Here is a 21,781-nt window from a genome sequence, read left to right as displayed (position 1 = left end):
TATTGTCATTAAGAAAAATGTGAGGATTTTTTCCCTATCAAGCTGGGACATTTATTTGGAAAAAAATTAATTAGAAAGCTACATGAAGTTAAACTCGCGCCTAAATGAAGAACGCCACCTAAAAGACGTGCAGCTGCTACTGATGAAGAGGAACTGCTGGTGATGTTGTTGTAATTCAGGGAAATTTGCTCCAAAAGAGGTGTGTGGAGGCTTTGCAGCTGTGAAATGTAGAGTGAAAGTGGAAAGATGGAAGACTGACGGAAGAAAAGACATTCGGAGGAGCCAAGACTGTCTGATCAGTTCAAAGCGCTTTTCTTTTACTGAGGAACCATGCTGCTCCCTCTTTGGTTCTGCTGTTTAAAATGAGTTTATCACGCTATGAGGAGCTGCCTCTGCCAAAATGTAACGTTTTGCCCCTTTTGTCTGCGCTGAGCGCCTCAATTCGGTCTACATTTATTATTTTGACCTTTCGTTAGCAGGGGATAGACTTCAAAGTGGAACCTCTCTTTTGCTGTCTTTAAGGAGACCTTTGTGCTGTTGCGGTATGTGGAGAGAACTTTTTTTCTCCTCTTTAAAAAGTTTTGTTCCAGGGGCTGAGAAGAAAGCTGGAGTCTGAGGGAATATTGAATGAAAATTAAAATCAATTAGGCTATGGACGTTTGAGAGCGCTTGGAAAGACGCCGTGCGAAAAAAAGCCGAGATTTTTAAGTGAGAAAATGGTCCGAGTTGATGTGCAATTGAGATGAATAGGTTCTTCCTTTAATTACATTTGCTGTGGTCCTTCTGGACGCTGTAGGCCTATTTCACATTAAATAGTCAGTGTTTAATACGTAAAAGTGGGTTGTAAGTTCTCTGGTGATCTTTAACCTGACAACTGATGAAAGTTATGATTAAGCGCATTTCACTTATTCATCAGTAACTAGAAAGTTTAGCGGTTTAGTTAAAAAAACTGCGACATTTCATAAATTAATTTGCATTTAAGTTATTGAAAAACGAATAGGCCTACAAATGGCAAGTTATTTAAGTAACATTTAAAAAAATTAAGATTAAAAAAAATATATTGTTATTATAAATCATCGTTTCAATAGAGTGATATGTTAAAACGTAGGCCTATGTGATGACCTGGTTTCTAAGAACTAAGTTAGATGATTTTTTAAAAGAGTTTTTGCTATATGTTGATCCTGTCGTTGGTAATAAACAAACTTCGCTATGCCGCACGAAACCTGCATTGCGCTATATTTATAAACACTATAATTCGTAGTGTCCCCCAAACCCCTATTTTGCACTATATCAAATTAAAACACTTAATAATATTACATTACACCTAAATTATTTAGTCAAATATCAGATATATAATTTTAAAAATATCACTACAAAGATATTAGCCTACTACAGCGACTTTATTACCTCAATGATAAGCTGAACGAGAGACTGAAAATACACCCACAGCACCATCTAGAGTGTACAAAGTGGAATTGCGAGGTCTCACGTCTTTTCCCAATGAATTTCAGTCAAATAAAGGGCCATATCAACATACAAAGTCAAATCAGAGGGGTTCTGCAAAACTTTGAACAGTGTTGTACAGTAATTACAAACAGTTTAGGAAGGTTGTGGCAATGGCATTTTCTCTCTCTTAACTGTTAAAGTGTAAATTAGCACAAAGCATAAACGAGTTACTGTACTGGCTCTATAGAGTATCAATAAAGAAGGTTTCAAGGTGATAATACAAGACCATCAACAATACCCAGACATTGATTAGAAATGGGTAATGTATAAACTAAGCTAAATGTAAGCTCATTGAACTACATGTAAGTCTGTCAACCCAAAGGTATAGATTGTGATGTTTTTCAGAAACACTTGATGAGAAAATTAAGGCAAAGCAGAGTACTATAACAACAGCATTTGATCACAAACTAAACACCTCAGTATTTTCCACTGGAATTTTAATTGTCCTGGAAAGCAGCCTTTCGCTTCTCGACAAAAGCAGTCATGCCCTCCTTTCTGTCCTCCTGAAAATTAGAACAGAGCAAGTTCAAGAATTAAGTAATCTTTTTCCTCAAAAAAGGAAATGAATAAGTGGAAGAAAAGTGACGTACCGTTGCAAAGGTTGCATGGAACAATCTTTTTTCAAGTCGATTGCCCTCAGCTAAACTCAGTTCAAATGCTGTAATTAAAGGTCAAATAAAACTGTCAGTTTCTAAATGAATGCACAGGACTGTTTGTATTTTTTAACTCCATGAGACTAATGTAAGTCATTCATGAAACATGAGCAGAATATATTTCAACAATAAAAGTATCAACTATCTCTTTAATGAAACTCTTACCTGCGTTAACAGCTTCCTTTGCCATTGCTGAGACAAGTTTGGAATTGCCAGCTATTTTCTCTCCACATTTGATCGCTTCTGAAACCAGCTGATCCACAGGAAACACTTTACTTACCAGACCTATGAAGATGAATACATTATAGTCCACTTCTTTAAGTGAGAGAAGAAGAAAGAACCTGTAGTGTAGGGCAAAAGAAAGTTTGAAAGACAAACCAGACTGTTTTGCCTCCTGAGCTGAGATTCGGTCTCCTGTGAGAACCATCTCCATTGCAAGGGATTTTCCCACTGCTCTTGTAAGCCTCTGAGTGCCACCAGCACCTGGAGCCAAAGAAATCGTGTCATTTCAGCTGCCTTGTTTTTTTTTTGTTTAGTATTCCCTTCCCATTCATAATTATTCTTCAACAATGAATCAACATAACCAAAAAACTGATGCGTTATTGTACCAGGAATGGTCCCGAGCAGGATTTCTGGCTGTCCAAACTGTGCTTTCTCCCCAGCATAGATTATGTCGCACATCATGGCAAACTCACATCCTCCACCAAGCTGGACAGGACAATAATTTTATGTTTATGCTTGAGTGGGAATAAGGTTTAAACAGTCCTTCTAGTGAATGCATTTAAATCATTTACCTACCGCAAACCCATTGACAGCAGCAATAACAGGCTTTTTGACCGTTGATACCCTATTCCAATGTGCCAAGAAGTTTCCACCATAGCACTCTTGAAAGGTTCGATTCTGCATCTCTTTAATATCAGCTCCAGCTATGAAAGCAAATGGTTCAATAAAACACAATCAATCCGAAACAATTCTATATAACACACAACTAATTTCACAGACAGTTTTTACACCTGCGAAGGCTTTTTCGCTTCCTGTGACGACAACTGCTCCCACTTCGCTGTCAGCCTCAAATGCATCAAGGGCTTTGCCCACCTCCATCATAAGCCCATCACAAAGAGCATTCAGGGCCTTTGGTCTGTTCAGTTGGATGAAACCAACATTCTTCTTTTCACCCTTTTTGTCAACTAGTATGTACTGATACTGGCCACCTGCAATAGAGATGAAGGTGGGGGTCAAATGAACTCACAATGGATCCATGCTATTTTTTTTTTTTTTAATACTATAAACCAGTATTGATTTGGCATATATCACCTCAGAGTTCACAAGCTGTCATGGCTTTTTATTTTGGAGATATCTCTACTATTCGCACTATTATTATTTTATTCTTAAATATGTTTCAACTGTAAACAATCACACAAAAAATGTAATTGCAGCTACTATAAAGCTCAGTTTTTCCATTATTAAGTAGCAGGTACTACTAGTACAACACATTCAGCAGTAACAGAACCAGCGCAGGCAAATGACGCAAGTTTCCAACCAAAACAAAACTCGAGAGTGACATTGAAAATGAAGCCATTAATTTTACGGAGACATTATTTCGGTTACCTGAACTGCATTGCCTTGTTGCTGCGAATGCAGAGGGTAGCAGTTTACTGTGTTTGAGAAGTAACCCTGTGGGTCTGCAGAGCAGCGCCATGGCTGTGTGGGGTCAACGGTGACTGCGACGCTGGAGTCGCGCTGGTTGGCTCTCAATGGATACGTCACTGCGCAGTCAGGATGCCAGATACCCCTTCAGTGATTCCACAATACCCTCTTTCAAAGAGGTTTAAAGAGTTAATGGTTTTATATTCCCTTTTTAATACTTTGGTTAGATCTCGTTTTAACACAAGTATTATATAGAAAATAATAGATGGCAACGGTACGTTTTTGCGCGTATAGCTCCCTCTATTGGTCACTTTTGTGAATGAACTTCGCATTGTGCCAAATGTACTGCCCTTTTCTGTTTTTGTATTGCCAGCACAAAACAACGGCTGATCAGTATGGAATTATTTTTGTCAATAAAAATGAACGTAACTGGCCTGTTTCGGTAAGTGTCATTAAAGAATTTAAGTCATTAAAGAAATAGTTCATCGAACATGGTTTAGATTAGACTTGCATGAGGAGTCTATAAAAACAGAAAATTAAGTAGATTTTTTTCTGTAGAAAGATATTTTGAACATTATCTCAGCTGTTCTTGTTGTCTATATAATTAAAGTCCATGCGGTCGTTCAGTGATGATGTCGGGATCAATTAATCCCTGCAGAATAGCAAGGCTCTGTTCAGATAAAGGGCATTGGATCTCTGGAACCACCACACCATCTTCTGGGTCAGTATCAGAAGTTTGCTGCTGAAACAGTTGCTCTATTATCTGCAAAATCAAAGAAATATTAAGTAGGTCAAAAAATGCCAACTGTTTTGAAATACTGGCAATGACTTGCATTCATGTTGTTATAAACTCATGTAACTTTGCTCATGTTCAAATCTTGTATTAAGATGTGTTTTAATTTATACAAATCACAAGTGGTCAAGTAAGGCACATTTACAAAGGGAAATGAAAAACAGTTAAATATGCCAAATACCTTAAGATCCACACAAAAAAATAATTCACACAGGTTTTTAATTAAATAAGGGTGAGGAAATTAAGAATTTTATAGATTATATATAGATGACATTATATGATTAAAGAATACCTCTACATCTGGCTCAACTACTGGTGTCTGCAACATTCCGATACACCAAAGCTGATTTGGTGAAAGATTTCCTTTGGTTCTGACAGGATGGTTGTTCCAGCTCCCAATGAAGCACTTCAGGTCAGATTTCAGCCGTGGAAGAATTGTGTAGTGCACACAAAAGAGGTGTAGTTCATTTGATAGATCCAAGCACTCCATCTTCTACCATTGCATGCAGGATTTCATAGTATTTTGACAGTGACAGCTGACCAAACATCACACCACAGACGCTCAATTCTTTAAAAAAACAACAACAAAAAAAGACTTTTGTTCAGCATGCTTACAAAACAGCAAACACTGTATTGTAATGCCACACATTAACATGCCTAATAACCCAGTAATGGTCTAACGGCCCCTTTATTAAAGCTACTTAAAAGTTCTAGTTTAACTAAAGCCTACTGCTGGCTTAATCTAAGCCCTATCTGTGAAACCAGGCATTTAAAGCGGTAGTTCACCCAAAAATTTAAATTTACTCACCATTTACATACCCTCCACTTGTTCCAAACCTATATGAGTTTCTCTCTTCTGCTGAACACCAAAGAAGATATTTTGAATAATGTTGCTAACCAAACAGTTGACAGCAGCCACTGATTTCCATAGTAGTTCATGTAGACCTGTAATTAAAGCTTCTGGGATGTTGACATGATTTGATGCAGTAATTGCCAAATCCAGTTCTTGCTGAGCAGTATCCAGGAGGTAATCCAAATCTAAAGTCAATGGCTACCATCAACTGTCTGTTTACCTAAAATATCTTCTTTTGCATTCAGCAGAAGAGAGAAACTTATATAGGTTTGGAACAAGTGGAGGGTGAGTAAATTATGGCAGTTTTCATTTTTGTGGGAACTATCCCTTTAAGTTTCAAAACAGAACAAAGTCAGAGCTTGACCAACAGTACCTTTCTTGAGAAACCATCAATCCCACCAAATGTCACAATATTGAATCTAAAAAACAAAAATATGAACATAAGACTATGCTGTTTGTTTGCAGTCATTTAGTTTAGGGTATATCTGAAGGCATGTTTAATGTGTGTACATGTGTCATTATGTAAAGAAAAAAGTAAGATTTTCTGTATATGTGTACATGCAAGTGAGTGTAAGAGAGAAAATATTCACGTGATTAGCTTATGGTTGGTGTCCACATGAACTAGGGACAATGGTGCAGGAACAGAGTAACTTCTGCGAGCTATAAAACCAAGCTGAACCATTCTGGCCAAAATTCCAGCTCCATCCACCTGTCGCATAGAGGCCTTCATCCTGTGCCACTGTATCTGGTGCCCTCTAGCCAAAAGTTCACCTTTCATTAGTCTGTAACCAGCGTGTGGCATTCTTATTTTTATTGATCTCACAACATGATCAAGTTCTTCATCTGATATGTTGGAATAGCAGGCTCTGATAGACAGGGTGTGTTCCTTCAATCTTCTGTTTATTGTGCTTCTAGAAACGCCACAGATCCGAGAAAGATGTTCTACAGGGAGAGCAGTATGAAGGAGTTCCTCAAGGTCATCCCTTCTGATATCCAAACGTGGGCGTCCGACGTTTCCCCAAGTGCAGGTTACAATATCAGATGCAGTTGTTGAAGTTTCTTCAGAACTTACATTTACATGAATTATGTTGATTAGCTCCTGTAGACCCATAATTAAAGCTTCTGGGATGTTGACATGATTTGATGCAGTAATTGCCAAATCCAGTTCTTGCTGAGCAGTATCCAGGAGGTAATCCAAATCTAAAGTTTCATTCCGAAAAATCAAGCTAAACCTTGTCAGCATATGCTGTAAAATGTCTTCTTGCACTTGTTCCTGCAGATATAAACAATGCCTAGTAAGCATTAATGTGTAATTAAAATCCAATAAAATCTTAAAAAACAAACAAAAAAAACAGCCCCTTTAGGATATTTAAGTCAATATAAGGACTAGCAAACCAGTTTTACCCTATTAAGCTTTATAATTTATATACCATCATTCAGTGCCTACCTGGAAAAGTGACATTTGTCTTTGGTCCTGACAAGTAGCATTAAAAGAAAAGAAGATTAGGCAAACATATTATTTCTATTTTATATTTATATCTATACACACTGTATCTTGGTATACATAAAAAGTTTTTAAACAATAAATCAATAAAACTTTATCAAGTTTTTAAACAATAAATGTGTCAAATAAAGCCAGAACTGTTGCACACTGTACATTAATAAAACTTTTATCGATGTTATTGATTACTTTATTAACACGACCTTACTTCAAGCTGCCTTGAGGGACAAGCTGAGGAGGAAGATGATGCCGCTCCGTGTCTCTCCTGAGAGCTCATCTTTACAGACCAAGAGACGACCGAAGGACAAATATTATTACATACTTAATAATATAAACAAAGCACGACGTATTGCACACAAATCACCGCGACAGCTTTCCAATATGCGCGCCCCACTGGGTGACGTCTGTACTTCCAGGTCAGAGAGCAGCTGTCCATCAAAAGCTCTCTAGCCAATCAGAGTAGATCGCTGTTAAGCCCGCCCCCACGAGAGGTTTGTGTCAAAACAGTAAACGAAAATTTGCGAAGCGTAAACGAAATCTGTGGCAACGCATTCAAAATGCACGATTTGCAAAAACGAATCTTTGAAAATCATTAACAAAGAATGAAACATCTTTGAAGAGCATGTTCAATTTGTGCGACTGAGTTCATTTTTTCATTTTCATTGTGTTTTTCTTCTTTTGTAATGGCATATTTTTGATAGTTTCAGGAAAAGTTACGTTCAGTTTTATTAAGTTACGTTCATTTTTATTGACACAAAAATAATTCCATAGTAAACCGCCAAGCGGTTTTAAAGATCAGGGGTGTATTTCAGAAAGCCAGGTTAATTTACCGTCACATATACCCTGAACTCTTGGTTGATTAACCCAAACCTTGCTTACTTGATAACTATTCGATAACCATTATATATGACAATAAAATAAATATAATAACATTAGAATATAATATTACCTTATTTATTACTTATAGTGCTTTCTAATTAACATATGTAATATTTGATAACTATAAAAATATATAATATTGTGCGCAGTCCGCCACGCCCACTGGAGTCTCGTCAATAGGTCACGCATGCGCTGATAGCTCTGAAGCAAACTAACCCTGAAACATGACCTACTCCTGACGGAGCAGGTCATGTTCAGAGAATAATTAGCTACTTACATATACTGAACGTTACCTGTGTTTTTGGAACTGAAAGCTGAGTTTATCCGCTTACTAACTCACCCTTAAACATACCCACATAACCTGCTTTCTGGAATACCCCCCAGGTCAAGCTTATGTTCAGTGCTTACACAGGACACATTAAAAGACTTCAGAATCTGTTAAGTTACTGATTTATTGGTCTGCAAATCCATTATAAAAGTACCGAAATTCATGGAGGTTACAAAATTCACAAAATACAAAATATCCAAATCTTACCTTTAAAATCAAAACACAGTGCATTGACATTAACTAGTTTATGATTATCCAGATGACAAATTTTAAAAACAGAATTAATCACCACAAGTGTACTTTTAGGTATTTGTAATGCACATTTTTATTCACGCATACACTTTTTTTCACCCAAATGTTTCCCTTTAGTTGTACTATATATACACACTGAAGTATTTTACAGGGGATTCTTGATGACAAACATTTCATACCTTAGCAAATTATGGATTTATTGTTTGTTTTTATTGATTTAGTTTCAATAGGAGCACTTGTACCATACATGAAGTGCATTACAAAAAGAATAAATAAAAGGGCAAGTCAAAATTTAACTCAGCTGGTGTAAATCATTAGTAAGAATACAATTTTAGATCCCAAACACCAATGCCATATTTCAACAGGCACATTTCTGATAAATACCAAGTTTTGAAAAGCACACTGAACCAACTCTGCAACCAACTGCAGGTTTTAATCCATGAAATTGATTGTGCAACTACATCCAACAACACAAACTACCTCTAAGTAATGGGCCACTTTAGAAATACATAAACACGTCTGAAATATTCTCTTTAAATAAAAGAACTGGCATATTAAGCTCTAAAAACAAAGCTCTGAAAAGGAAAAAGAAATGTGTACCATGCTACCTAGAATCTAAAGAAATCAACTAAAATGTTGATGAACTGGTAACCAGTGAAAACTCAGACTAAATATCACATTCACCATACAAACACTCTTTAGTGTTAAGACATTGCAGTAGCAAAAAATACATATAGTAAAAACAAATTAAGCATACAGAGGCCCTGTTTAATATATGTACATCCAAAGTTTGAAGGCTTCATAACAGTAGTTTACAACCAGGACATTCATTTTCAACCCTCATAAATGTGAACCAGTTTGAAAGATTGGTCATTTTGAGATACAAGACAAGAGACAGCAATAAAGATGGAAGCATTAGAACTGGTATCAGTAATCGGGACTATTAGTAGGATCATAGGGAGAAATGCACAGTTTGTTAAAACGTCAATAAACTGTAAGTCACTTTGGATAACAGCGTCTGCCAAATACATTAACAAAATCTATGAATATACTAAAGTTTCTTGAAGCATAGTCAACACTATTTACATTCTCTCCTTATGTTCTTTCTCACCTGTAATTTTTGTAAATACAGATTCTCCCTCCCCATTTTTCAGTTATCCAGGTGTAATTTTACACACATTGTTCAGAGACTAAATGATGCTCAGAATGGTCAGCATTTAAATGTTAAAACAGCAGCAGACAGAATGAAGCTCACAACTTACTGATTTAGCAGTTAAATAGCAATTGTGTTAAGTGTATCACATTGGTCCAGATGACCATGTTTCAGTTGCTTAGTATGTCAAATAGAAGTGCGTTTGCCACAACATGTCAGATGGGTGTGTGGTCAAGGACCATATTGCTTGTGCTGCCATACCGATTCTCAATCTCAATTAAACAAAGTCTGCACGAGTTTGAGAGACAAACAACTGCAGAGGAAAATCAGCCAAGTATAAAAATGACCTACTTCACATTAAATGTACAATACCTTATTTAGCTGGAGTTTTCTATCAGAAGTACCTTCTCAGCAGAGTAAGGATCTTTAATACAAGTTTCCTATTGCACTCAATCTCAATCTTCTGACTTCAATGTTGACCAGACTATGATGTGGACAAATGTTTTTTGGCTGGTCTCAAGTACTCTCTGGCATGTAATAGCATTATTCCATCACATGAAATTCAGTCAAGTTAATCGACCAGTAAAGCACACAAAAACAGCAGCCCTTCAACTTCATTCGTCACTGCCTCTATTTCAATGAGTTCCAGGACACAGACTGAGTATAAGTATAATATTAGAAAATATTACAATAGCCATAATTGACCATAATACTGAATATACAGTAATACTGATTAATAAGAAACATTCCTGACTCTGTCACTACAGCACAGGGAACATTCATCAACACAAGAATTAATGTGACAGTAGTACTACATACACCACCGTTCAAAAGTTTTGGGTCAGTAATTTTTTTTTAAAGGGGTCATAGGATGTGATTTCAAGTTTTCCTTTCTCTTTGGAGTGTTACAAGCGGTCCATGAATAGATAAGATCCCTAAAGTTGCAAAGACTAAAGTCTCAAACCCAAAGAGAGTTTTATTTAACTTTTATTCTTTGTAAAAGTTAAGACTGGTCCACGCCCTCCTAAAACGCCTCGTTTAAACACGCCCCCACATGTCTATGTCACGATGTGGGAAGATTTGCATAACACCGCCCAAATGTTCACGCAAAGAAAGAAGGCATAACTTTATTGTTGCTACCACCGCCGCCGCCATGTTGTGAATACGCTGTGTGTTTCGTTGGGAAAGCGAAAATACTTTGTTTGGCCTTCCTAAAGAGGACACGACTAGAAATCAGTGGTTAAATTGTATTTACAACACTGTTCCAGAACAGTTCAACCCAAATATTCAGATGTGTGCAGCGCATTTTATGGAGGACCGTTTCCTGATCCTGGGAGAGTAGACAACAATGCCGGCTATTCTGACTCACAGACTGCAAGTACGTTTTCATATTTAAAGAATTTGCCACTGATGATTCAAAAGCGAGTTTTGGGCAGTGTAGAGTAGGGCTTGTTGTTTGTCATTTCTCCGATCACAAATGCAGACATGGTTTTATGTTTACGCGGCGCAATACGCAATGCGTAAAAAGACAGTACAAGTCATTATTATCCATAATTATGTCCCCACTGGATGCAACAAATGCCTCGTTTATAATGGGTTTTATTGTTTTTGTCTCGTCGCTCCGGCCGGGACACGGCATCACAATATGGTAGGGGCGTAACATTTCAGTCACACACTTGAGGTATTCGGCCAATCACAGTGCACTGGATAGCTGGCCAATCAGAGCACACCTCGCTTTTCAGACCGATGAGCTTTGTAAAAATCGACACGTTTCAGAAAGGCGGGGCATAGAGGAGAAACAATAATGTACAGTATGTGGAAAATAATGTTGTTTTTTTTTAACCTTAAACCGCATAAACATTTAATTACACCAAATAATGTTCTTTTTAGCAATATCATATGACCCCTTTAAAGAAATTAATACCACTTAATATCACAGTTTCCACAAAAATATTAAGCAGCACAGATGTTCTCAGCATTGATAATAATAAATGTTTCTTGAGCATCAAATCAGCATAACAGAATGGTATTTCTGAAGGATCAAATGAAAATTCAGCTTTGTCATCCCATCACAGGAATAAAAAAAGTTAATTTAAATTGAAATATTTCACACAAACAATATTATTGTTTTTACTGCAGTTACAATCAAATAAATGCAGTCTCAAAAACTAAAAAAAATAAATAAAAAAAATCCCAAACTTTTGAATGGTAGTGTACATATATGCATGTCATGAAAATGAAGCAAGAAGTGTTTTTTTGGATACTGTAATGTAATAAGTAGCAATAATAATCACTGCTATCATACTAATCCAATCCTACAAATGGAAGTTGAGCAGAAGACAACCGAGTGGACAGCATTGTGGGTGTACAGGGCAGAGGTTCGGAGCAAAAAGCACTGCTGAATACAGGAAATATGCTGACCATTCATTTTGTGTTTATATTAAGAGGAGTGACATTATGAGTACGAAGGAGGAGGAGAGAATAATAGTTTCTTTTTGAAGACTGAAGACGCTCACTTTACACCCACAGCTAAGCTATTACGAGGCCTATCAGTGGATGACGGTACATTCAAGAAACAATTCAGCCCTATTATACCTGCTCCTTCAATTTTTTTACGAGGTGCTTATAATAAAGTGTAAACAGATAAGCAGAGTTATTTTTTTGCAAAACTGCAGCACTGAAGTCATTCCTCACAGAAAACAATGTAATTAAACATCTGTGTCCAAAAGCAATAATTTTGTTGGTTTGGTTGTCAATGATTTAACATTATACTGTTGTACTTAAATACTGTGCTGGCTTGTAAGAGAATGACTGGATGATCAAATTTCCTAAAATAAAAAAGTCCTCTACCTCAATAAATAATCCTCATGTGACATTCTACTAGGGCTGCCCTTGACTAAAGATTTTTCTAGTCAATTAGTAGTCGTTCATTTTTAGCAATTAGTTGACTAATCGCATGTTTATATTAATAAACCATATAATTCATAATAATGAGCCTTTAACTGCCTATAGCCTATCAGTGCTCAAGCGCACACATAAAGCTTGCCACAGCACACTGGCAGAAAAAATGATGAATGCGTCAGGGGGAAAAAACAGCAAGACTGCCTTAACATAATAATAATTAATTGATAAACAAGTGTTTTCTGTATTTTCAGCTGCAGCAATGAAGTTGCCGACACCGACTTGTCATCTCCACAGTGGACATGCACGTTTCATACAGATTACACAATCTGAAATATTTGTTTTCCATTTGAATTGGATCATTAAAAAGTAGAAATTGAAATTTCTATAGATATATTTTTCATGTCTGTGTGGCAAGCACAGAGTTTCGGTTAATTTGTTTTTTTTACATGCTCAAGTTCACAGAGCCCTAGATGGCAGAAAGCGCACCCTGTTTGCTTTCATTATTTTACAAAAGCACAACGTTTTGTTGTTATTGTGAGTGCACTGCACACAAATACAAGTAAACCTTTTACAAATTCAAAAGATGTATTGCTCTGTAAGAGGCTAAGAGCAAAAATGACAGTATTAAGTTAAATGCAAATGATCGCACTGGTGCCTCCAAGTTAACTGTCATGCAGTGAGCGCACTACTATTCAGCTTCCACACGCCACAAACACTTGAATAGCACACATTTTTCTGGGTTAACGTTAGAGCAAGCAGCCATGTTGCTACTACTTGCATGTTTTAGATAAGCCACATTTGAGGTTGATGAACGAAACAAACATTTTGATGTCTTGATGTACTGTAATTACGACATAGACCAGCTGTTAATAATCTGTCCGCCACGCCACTACGTAACTTCACCACTTCCTGTGGATTTTTTTTTTCTTTCCTGCGACTAAGCGATTAATACATTTTTGATAGACTAAGCCTCTTCTTGTTGACTAATGGTTAGTCGACTATTAGGGGGCAGCCCTACGCTCAACAAAATTTCAGTGTAACATATATATTTCCCAAAAATGAATAGTTGCAATGAACAGACACAGGAAAGGAAATGTGCGCCATTTAGAAGTCTACCATAAACCCTGCTACACAATTTGGATATAAAATAACATCTTCCTTCCAAAATATTTTAATTATTAAGATTAAATAATGCAAATAAAACCCAGGTGGAACGGCAAATGCTGAATCTGAGATCTTAGAGCCAAAGCATTTCAGAGTATCTAATAATAATTTAAAGCTAATTTGTCATCAGAATGAAATGAAGTAAAATTAACTTTATCTGATTTCCTGAGTTTTGGATCATTTTGAAACTACACTGCTAGACTACAAGCAGAAGTACATTGGCAGTGTCTATGGAGAGCAGCTAAATCCCAGTGGCGTATGTTACTGCCACAGAGTGCATATCAAAGTGAGCAATCCCTGAAAAATGACTGAAGCTAAACAAATAAGCTACAATGTGACACAAAGACACTGGAAAACACACATCTGATATTGCAACCATTCACCAACCGGTTATGATACAATACTCAGAAATCATTACAATTCTAGGTTGGAGGGCAAAAGAAAAGTGAAAATGCAGATGTTGTTGATGTCTTTGTGAGAGCTGCGGCAAACGCACAGGTGCAGATGGTCACCTGTGAGAAGTCCTTTCTGGCGTGTGCGCAGGTGTGCTTGGTTAGCCCAGCTTGGTGATCTGAAGACTCCCAACTATCCGGATCATATTAATGGCCGGCAAAGACTTTACTTTGTGATAAAAGTCAAAGAGCTGGTGTCCATCCACAAAGATCCTAAAACGCTGGTGCTCACAATGGATCTCAATCTGTATAAATGTGGAAAGGAGAGGAGAGAAAGAGCAAAATGAGATCAAATCAAAAGAATCCTTTGTCAGTCACTGAGAGGCATTGTGGACAATGTGTTGAAAGGAAGTACTTGTCTTACTTTGCATGACTGCTTATCTCAGCTCAACATTTGCAAACAGTGACCCATCTTTTGGTTCGCCTTCAACCCCAATTACAAACAAACTCTCTGCCATACAGAATAATTCTGTAATTGGCTATACAATTTTTTTTCAAGATTATTTGATGACCGGAAAGTTCAAAAGAATTTATTAAAAATAAAATTATTTGTAACAACACCTTTACGGTCACATTTAATCAATTTAATGTATCCCTTGTGAATAAATGTATTGTGAGATTTGCCACTTCATTTCAGATTTCCACTAGGCATCACATTATGTGGGTACTTCCTTCTGTCTGAAGAGATACCTGCATACAACAGTGGTGTCTGTTAAGTCTGACTGACTAAGCAATGAGGCAGCTGCCATCGGTTTTGCACACAACCCTGGACTCATGCTTCGTGCAGATTAGAGATCTCAGATTAGAAAGCATGTAGATGTCAGTGTTTCAGCTCATTACCCTAAAAGGCTGGTCCGGGATGAAGGGGAAGTAAGCTATGGGTGCCTCTTCCTCACTCCATTTCCCAGAAACCCGTGCATTCCTCAGGAACTGCCTTTCGGTGAATCGTGCGCGGAGTTGAAGGGCCACATCAGTGAGCTCTTCATCATCTTTCTCCTCACTGTTACCACAGGTCAAACTGATGTCAAAGCTGTGCAGAAAACAAACATCAAGCATGTAAACAGCCCATTTCTGGTGCAATGCACTGCCTAAAGTTCTTGTTTTTTTAAAGATTCATTCATCGGTTCAAATATGTTTTCTATCTTATGTCATCATAAACATATGACAAGTGTTGCATGATGAAGCATTACAAACTGTGTGCCAATTTATCAAACATTACAGAGAAATAGCATGCATCTACTTTCCATGAATTCATAGTAATTTAGGCCTGCATTGGCATCCATCACCACCGCATTGAATGAGCATCACAGTGCATTCCTAATGGATCAGCAGTCTTGTTTAGAAAGGCTGAATTCCTCAGCTGAAATGACACATTAGTACCACTTAACCATTGATATATCAGGACCGTATTGGGCACGCTTAATTAAAATTGCTGCATAATTACAATTTAAAGACTAACCCACCAGTTTAACAAACTACTAAATCCTCTCAGGTCAGGAACCATTACTATACTCTCAAAAAAAAAATTTTAAAAAAAAGACCAGCACAAAAATGATTCCCAGAGAACGATACCGTCAAAATGCATACTGTTAACGCATTCCAAGTCACTTTGGATAAAAGTGTCTCCCAAATGCATAAATGCAAAAAGCATTTGGAACTAGTTTTAAAGAAACATTAAACTACACTACTGTTTTAAAGTTTGAGGTTAAAAAATATAAATTAATATTTATATAAATTCAATTAATATTATTCACCAAGAATGAATTACATTAAACAAGTGAAAGTAAAGACATATGTTACAAAAGATTTGTCAAAATGCAAATGTTTTGAACTTTATATTCAAAGAATCCTGAAAGCAAAATGTAATAAGGTTACCAACACCACAAAAAATTAAGCAGCACAATTGTTTTCAACTAAAGAAATGTTTCTTGATCAGCAAATCAGCATATTAGAATGATTTCTGAAGGATCATGTGACACTGAAGACTGGAGTAATGGTTGCCAATAATGCAGCTTTTCCAACACAGGAAAAAGTTACACTTTGAAATATATTCAAATTAAATAATTTATCCACAACATGCCTGTTTTTAGTGTATTTTGAGCAAATATATGCAGACTTGATGAGCATAAAAGAACTTTCAATTAAACAAACAACCAAAAAAAAATATATATATATATATATAAAATACTTCTTACCAAGCCCGAATTTTTAAACTGTGTAATATCACAAACAAATGTTAAGTCTTTTCAGTTTTGCCCATTCTTAGGCTCTCATATGGTACATGCCAGTTAGCGCTCCACTTCCTTACCTAAATACTTAAGCTTCAAAACTGCATGCATATGCATAAATGAAGCAGCAGTGCAACTGCAACAACGTGAATGGTGACTGAGAATGTTAGTAAATGTACCCCTAAAGGTGTGCGTGTATATATCTATACCCATATTTATGTATAGATCACCCTACAATAGAAGAAAATCATACAGGCTCGAACAACATAAGGTGAACGTGAACTACCTGTGAATCAAAAGATTTACCACTGATTATTTGAATCAACATACTAAAATGTTATGTTTCCAAGACACACCCAATGCTCTCACGGTTTTGATATTGGTTTCCTTAACAGCTAATATAAACACCCATCATCACTAAGCAGTGCGTCTCAAGCAGATCTACAACCCAATGCAACCTGAAACAAGAGGCTCAGTTTCTCAAAACATAGTGCTGCCTGTCAAGACAGCATATAGACCCATGATGCCCAAAAAATGCAGTTTAAGGGAGCCTACAAGGTTTTGAGACAGAGCTTCTGTCTGATGTAACTATTTGCAACTGCTAGAATGTGTACATTCTTAAATGTATGCAATTTTGATATGAAAACATACCTGTCTGGCTCTGGATCAATGATGCCCATTATTATGATTTTCTTCCCAGGCCTCATCCCACCTCTGATCCGTCCACTGAAAGGAACTGTCTGGTATGTCAGATGGGGAACAAAAAAAATCAATGCAACACAAACTATAGCATAAGATAACAAAGATGCTTTTTAAACATCATCTCTACCAGAATACGAGAGATGTCTTCTTTATCAGGGGAGATAAGCCCAGAATCTCCAAACGAATTAGTAAGGTGAACATCATCTTCGGTGTTCTTCAGATGAGAAAGAGAAGATTTACAAGTTACAAAAGCACTTAAATATGAGGAATGCAATAAAACACGAGCGCTGTATTGTAGACGCAAAAGATTTTAACAATAAAACGACACGGCTTCTACATCTGCACTAAAGCTTTAAAGACTGATGAAAAAAACATGATGTGCACTACATACATCAGAGCTAAAAGAACGCTTGAAGTATTCTTTGTCCTTCCGGTCTTCCACATCTGCATTTTAACAAAATCATTATGATTTTTTTCAACTCTAGGTGTGAGAAATGAACGAGTCATCTCGTCGCATGTGATGCAAACTGATTTCCACTGCGCTTCTTATTAAATGAATCGGTTTTATTAACAATAACGGCTATTTTACGAAAATCTGAAGCATTGTAAGATTTCAAAGGTATTTGTGACTTACTATCGCGTCCTTTTCCATGCTCGCCACCGCCATCTTGAACAAAATACCATAGGATGCTTATCAAAGGCGGTCCAGCCCAGGAATCTGTCAGTGTCGTGGCAGACTGGACAGGGAGCTGCAAGGTGCCTAAATTCAAGAAGAAAACTGTAAAACAAACAGAAATTCTCGAAACGAATTAAGAAACAACTCTATTGTGTAGCTACGTGTCAAAGAAATATGCTGACGCGGATTATTGTACGGGTGGAGGTTAATCCAGCCTCTATATGAACCTAATCTGCTCAAATCTCATTGGACCTGAACATAACTACCAACAGAATAATAAGTGGCTACAGTTAAACGCCTTTTTATTTAAAAACATGGCAATTTTCTTTCTTAAAGGTCCAGGATACTGTCACTGGAATTTGAAATGTTTGTAATGACTCATATTTTGTTAATAGGCCTATTACTCGAATATTTGCTGGTAGGTAAACATATTAATTGATTTGCATTTGTTTTGTTTGTTGTGTTGGATTTTGTTGGTTAATTCTGAGAGAAAGAATTTACATTGTTCCAGTATGTTTCTGATCTTTGAAATGTGCGCCCTCGACGAGCGGGGAGAGGGAGACCCCTAGTGGCAGATGACAAGAATGGCACCGCAGTAGTGATCGTGTTATAGTGGAACACGGTGAAATAAAAGTTCAAATTTGCTGAACATTTAACTCACCCTCGGTCCATCCAAGATGTAGATGAGTTTGTTTCTTCATCGGAACAGATTTGGAGCATTACATCACTTGCTCAACAATAATATACTCTGCAGTAAATGGGTGCCGTCATAATGAGTCCAAACTGTTGATAAAACATCACAATAATCCACACAACTCTAGTACCTCAATCAACGTCTTGTGAAGTGTTTAGTGCGTAAAGTCAGAACATGGCTAATTTTGAACGGCTGTCAATGGAGAAAGATGCTTTTCAGAAGCAGTTGGTGTAGTTACTGCATCTACCAGCAGAGGCTAACAAGGTCCAACTAAACCAGACCCTTTGTACAAACTGTTAACTGCAGTTAACCACCTAAATGAGAGCTTGAGGTTTTGGTCAGAGAGTGTGGTTGTGTGGTGCTTAAATAACTTCTATAAGAATTCCACTTCCCATTGGCCCTGCATCTAAATAAATAAGTACATTATTATTTTATATCTTCTAAAATACATGAATTTTATTTATTTTATTTTAAATTTTATTTCCAAACCACTTTGCAGAGTCATGGTATGCTGGGTCCTATCCAAGCATTTTGGGTTGTAGAGGGAAACACCTTGGACAAATGTAATTTTATATGTTATTTTTTAAATATTTATTTATTTTTATTTTATATATCATTTTATTTTGAGTAGGGTCATTACATCATATCCTTTTAAAACGAATGAATATTCTTTAACAAAGTGTGGACTTTTGGGTGACAGCATAAGGCTGCATGCACTGTGACCTGCACTGTCCAGAAGTGTATTTGAGCATGCAAATTTAATAAGTGTTTATTTAGCAGGGCCAGACTGTAATTAGGTTAATGCTGCAGTCACTCTGCACTGCTCTCCCACGGCTCCATTCTCCTCATCTGCTCCGGCGGAAAGCACCACAGACAGACCTGGCACTGCCCGCCATGCTCTGATCGTGCCCGCTTGGGCCTGCTGGACACCTCACCCACCTGCCACACATGACGCCAATGTATGATCCTCTAACTGACATTAACCGTCACCTGCTAATATGACTAACTGTAGAAAATGCTGTTGGAAGTGTTCCCGGGCATTAATGGAATAAACATCCGGTGAACAGCTGTAATAAACTTAGAATTTAGGATGTCATATTCAAGATCTTTCTTTCAGTCTGCTTCCCCCATATCAATATATTGCAATCTGTTTCTTTTTCTCTGTCTCACTCCCTCACTGAATATGGCTTATTGTGTGTTTTTGTGAATGTCAAGCTCCCACACACTTCCTCACACCCACTCTCTCCATGTAGCAGCTGTGTGGTCTGTTTCTTACTTCCTGTTCTGGCTCCTCACTCAGGGCCTTTCCCCTCAACACACACACACACACACACACACACACGGTCACAAATACAAGATCACATGAATTAATGTACAATCACATGACTGCCAAAACATTGCAAACACATTCACAGCAACACACCATATAAAACTGCATTGATCTGAATGAAGTGTCTGATAGCGAATCCCGTGTTATGCAACAGGTTTAAAAATCCAGCAAGTCTGACAGTCTTGGCTCCATCCTTTAGGGCTCAGCGTCCTTCATAATAATTAACTCTCCGTGACCTTTGATACAAATGTAACCCGGCATAAGCTCACTGTTATATGGCAAACTTTCATTCTAGTGAAACTTCTAAGCTTCTGTGGGGTCTGTATGTCTGCTGCCTTTAAATCTTACATTATCCACCATTGTTTTAAATTCACAGTCCTTGTTTGTGTTTCAGGTAACTTAAAAAAATATTTAAAATAGATTTTATTCATTTATTACATTTTACATTTATCAAGTCAAAAATATGATTTATTATGGCTAAATCATAATGAATAATTTTATTGAATTGACTTAATTCTACAGGGCAACAAATTGCAAGCTTTTTTAACCGTAAATTCAATATTAACAGTGTATTTTGGCATTAAAAAATAAAATACAAATTCAGAATTTTAAAAGGAAATCAATGCATGTTGTAACACGATAAATTACTTTATAAACAAACAAACAAACAAATAACGTGGTTATTGCATGATTGGATGGTCCTTGTTTTGAAGGATCCCACAATGGGGGAATACCCATAAGCCTTTACATTTCAAAAAATTTATTTGCTATGCTTGAGGAAGCATGGGGACTTAAAAGAGATAGTTTAAAATTCTCCTACTGCTCAGCCAGAGCATGGTGATAACAATGCCAGTGCTGTAGTGTTTTTGCCCAGGAACATACATACTGATAACATGCATAATGTAATGTATTGATTGGAAAATACATTAGAAGTTTGGCTCTATTAAATATTGCTCTTTTATTGACAATAATTGTTTCACCTGACGTAATGGTTATGGTGATTACTGTTGCTTTTGGTATGTAATGTAGATGATGTATAAGTCTTTTGCAGCTAATGCATTTAAAATTATGGCAAATTGGGAAAGTTCACTGGCTAACTCCAAGTCATTTGGTCAACTTTCAATCTATGCTTAATGTATCAGTATTCAAATATGTAAAACATGTATTCTCTATGTATTTCAAATGTTTACTATTATTATATTGTTAAACATTAATTTCAGCCTTACTTTCAGTCCTCACAATAGTTTTATAATGGTACAAAAGACACCTTTGAAAAAGACAACAGTGTATTATTTAGTGTAAATTGTTTAAATAACTGCTCTCCTGAAAACTGAAATTTAATTTGACATTTTTTCTTGAATGTCAGACATTAAGCCAATGAATATCTCTCTGTGTTGAAATTCTTCCTTTATGATTTATGATCTATATCAGACTGTCCAGATTCTGCAAACAGATGAATGTATGTATATTTATTTAATAATAATGATTCATTTAACCATAACTATATGTAATCAAGTACAGTAACATGTAATATCTGTAACATGGACACTGTAAATAAAGCATTACCATCTATTCTTCAGAGGAGGGGTGAAGATGCCGCTGTAGTGCACGATTCAAATTCCAGCCACAGGGGGCAGCTATGGGTTGGTGTGTGTGTGTGTGTGTGTGTGTGTGTGTGTTACATAAACGTGCAACTGCTTGTGTGCCTGCCTGAGCTGGGCTTGTAGGTGTGGCTTCTTTCCCTCCCACAGCAGAACAAGATCATTCAGATATTTGCACAAAGCCAACCTGACAGGGAGAAGGGGAGGAGAGAGAGGGGAGAGCAAGGCTCTTGCAGTCTCTCTCATTCTTCTTCTTTCTTCTCTCTCTTTCTCTCTATGCCTCCACAGAAACAAGGAAGACTGTCTGCCTCATGGCCTGTGAACTGAGCAGAATTAAATTAGAAATGCAGCTGTTTGGGCAGGTTGATTTCTACCTCTCATTCAATTTAAAGGGATAGTTCACTCAAAAATAAATATTTTGTCATTATTAAAGCTGCAGTCCGTAACTTTTTTTGGTTAAAAATG

General features: G+C 36.9%; 3 protein-coding genes across 3 annotated transcripts; all 3 read right to left on the bottom strand.

Moving 5' to 3' along the window:
• Positions 1 to 1,379: 1,379 nt before the first annotated feature.
• LOC107676592 (enoyl-CoA hydratase, mitochondrial-like) lies at positions 1,380 to 21,401 on the bottom strand. Its single transcript, XM_016471168.1, has 9 exons — positions 21,372 to 21,401; positions 3,768 to 3,867; positions 3,173 to 3,370; positions 2,958 to 3,085; positions 2,768 to 2,867; positions 2,538 to 2,642; positions 2,325 to 2,444; positions 2,097 to 2,164; positions 1,380 to 2,009 (listed from the first exon to the last, which is right to left on the bottom strand). The coding sequence occupies exons 2-9, from the start codon at positions 3,856 to 3,858 to the stop codon at positions 1,944 to 1,946; spliced, it is 876 nt and encodes a 291-aa protein (XP_016326654.1). The 5' UTR covers positions 3,859 to 3,867; positions 21,372 to 21,401; the 3' UTR covers positions 1,380 to 1,943.
• LOC107676593 (uncharacterized) lies at positions 5,756 to 7,261 on the bottom strand. Its single transcript, XM_016471169.1, has 4 exons — positions 7,162 to 7,261; positions 6,900 to 6,926; positions 6,043 to 6,725; positions 5,756 to 5,871 (listed from the first exon to the last, which is right to left on the bottom strand). The coding sequence occupies exons 1-4, from the start codon at positions 7,228 to 7,230 to the stop codon at positions 5,805 to 5,807; spliced, it is 846 nt and encodes a 281-aa protein (XP_016326655.1). The 5' UTR covers positions 7,231 to 7,261; the 3' UTR covers positions 5,756 to 5,804.
• LOC107676594 (galectin-related protein B-like) lies at positions 12,966 to 17,895 on the bottom strand. The gene is made up of 5 exons (XM_016471170.1): positions 17,650 to 17,895; positions 17,143 to 17,229; positions 16,965 to 17,053; positions 14,926 to 15,115; positions 12,966 to 14,330 (listed from the first exon to the last, which is right to left on the bottom strand). The coding sequence occupies exons 1-5, from the start codon at positions 17,680 to 17,682 to the stop codon at positions 14,187 to 14,189; spliced, it is 543 nt and encodes a 180-aa protein (XP_016326656.1). The 5' UTR covers positions 17,683 to 17,895; the 3' UTR covers positions 12,966 to 14,186.
• Positions 21,402 to 21,781: the final 380 nt, after the last annotated feature.

The sequence above is a fragment of the Sinocyclocheilus anshuiensis genome, unplaced genomic scaffold (genome assembly GCF_001515605.1).
Source record: "Sinocyclocheilus anshuiensis isolate Anshui unplaced genomic scaffold, SAMN03320099.WGS_v1.1 scaffold204, whole genome shotgun sequence".
Classification (NCBI taxonomy): Eukaryota; Metazoa; Chordata; class Actinopteri; order Cypriniformes; family Cyprinidae; genus Sinocyclocheilus; species Sinocyclocheilus anshuiensis.
Note: the sequence above shows the minus strand (reverse complement) of the source record. Positions and strands in the feature narration are given on the sequence as shown.

Bases quoted from the DNA above. Each gene is read 5' to 3' on its own strand.
- LOC107676592 (XM_016471168.1), bottom strand. From the start codon at position 3,858: ATGGCGCTGCTCTGCAGACCCACAGGGTTACTTCTCAAACACAGTAAA. The intron at 3,371-3,767 runs GTAACCGAAATA...TCTCTATTGCAG, and splicing joins AACAAGGCAATGCAGTTCAG to GTGGCCAGTATCAGTACATA. The intron at 2,445-2,537 runs GTTTGTCTTTCA...TCATCTTCATAG, and splicing joins TCAGGAGGCAAAACAGTCTG to GTCTGGTAAGTAAAGTGTTT.
- LOC107676593 (XM_016471169.1), bottom strand. From the start codon at position 7,230: ATGAGCTCTCAGGAGAGACACGGAGCGGCATCATCTTCCTCCTCAGCT. The intron at 6,726-6,899 runs GTAGGCACTGAA...TTATATCTGCAG, and splicing joins GACAAATGTCACTTTTCCAG to GAACAAGTGCAAGAAGACAT. The intron at 5,872-6,042 runs GTGAATATTTTC...TTTGTTTTTTAG, and splicing joins ACCAACCATAAGCTAATCAC to ATTCAATATTGTGACATTTG.
- LOC107676594 (XM_016471170.1), bottom strand. From the start codon at position 17,682: ATGGCGGTGGCGAGCATGGAAAAGGACGCGATA. The intron at 15,116-16,964 runs GTATGTTTTCAT...TTTTCTGCACAG, and splicing joins ATTGATCCAGAGCCAGACAG to CTTTGACATCAGTTTGACCT. The intron at 14,331-14,925 runs GTAATGAGCTGA...ACATTTATACAG, and splicing joins TCCCGGACCAGCCTTTTAGG to ATTGAGATCCATTGTGAGCA.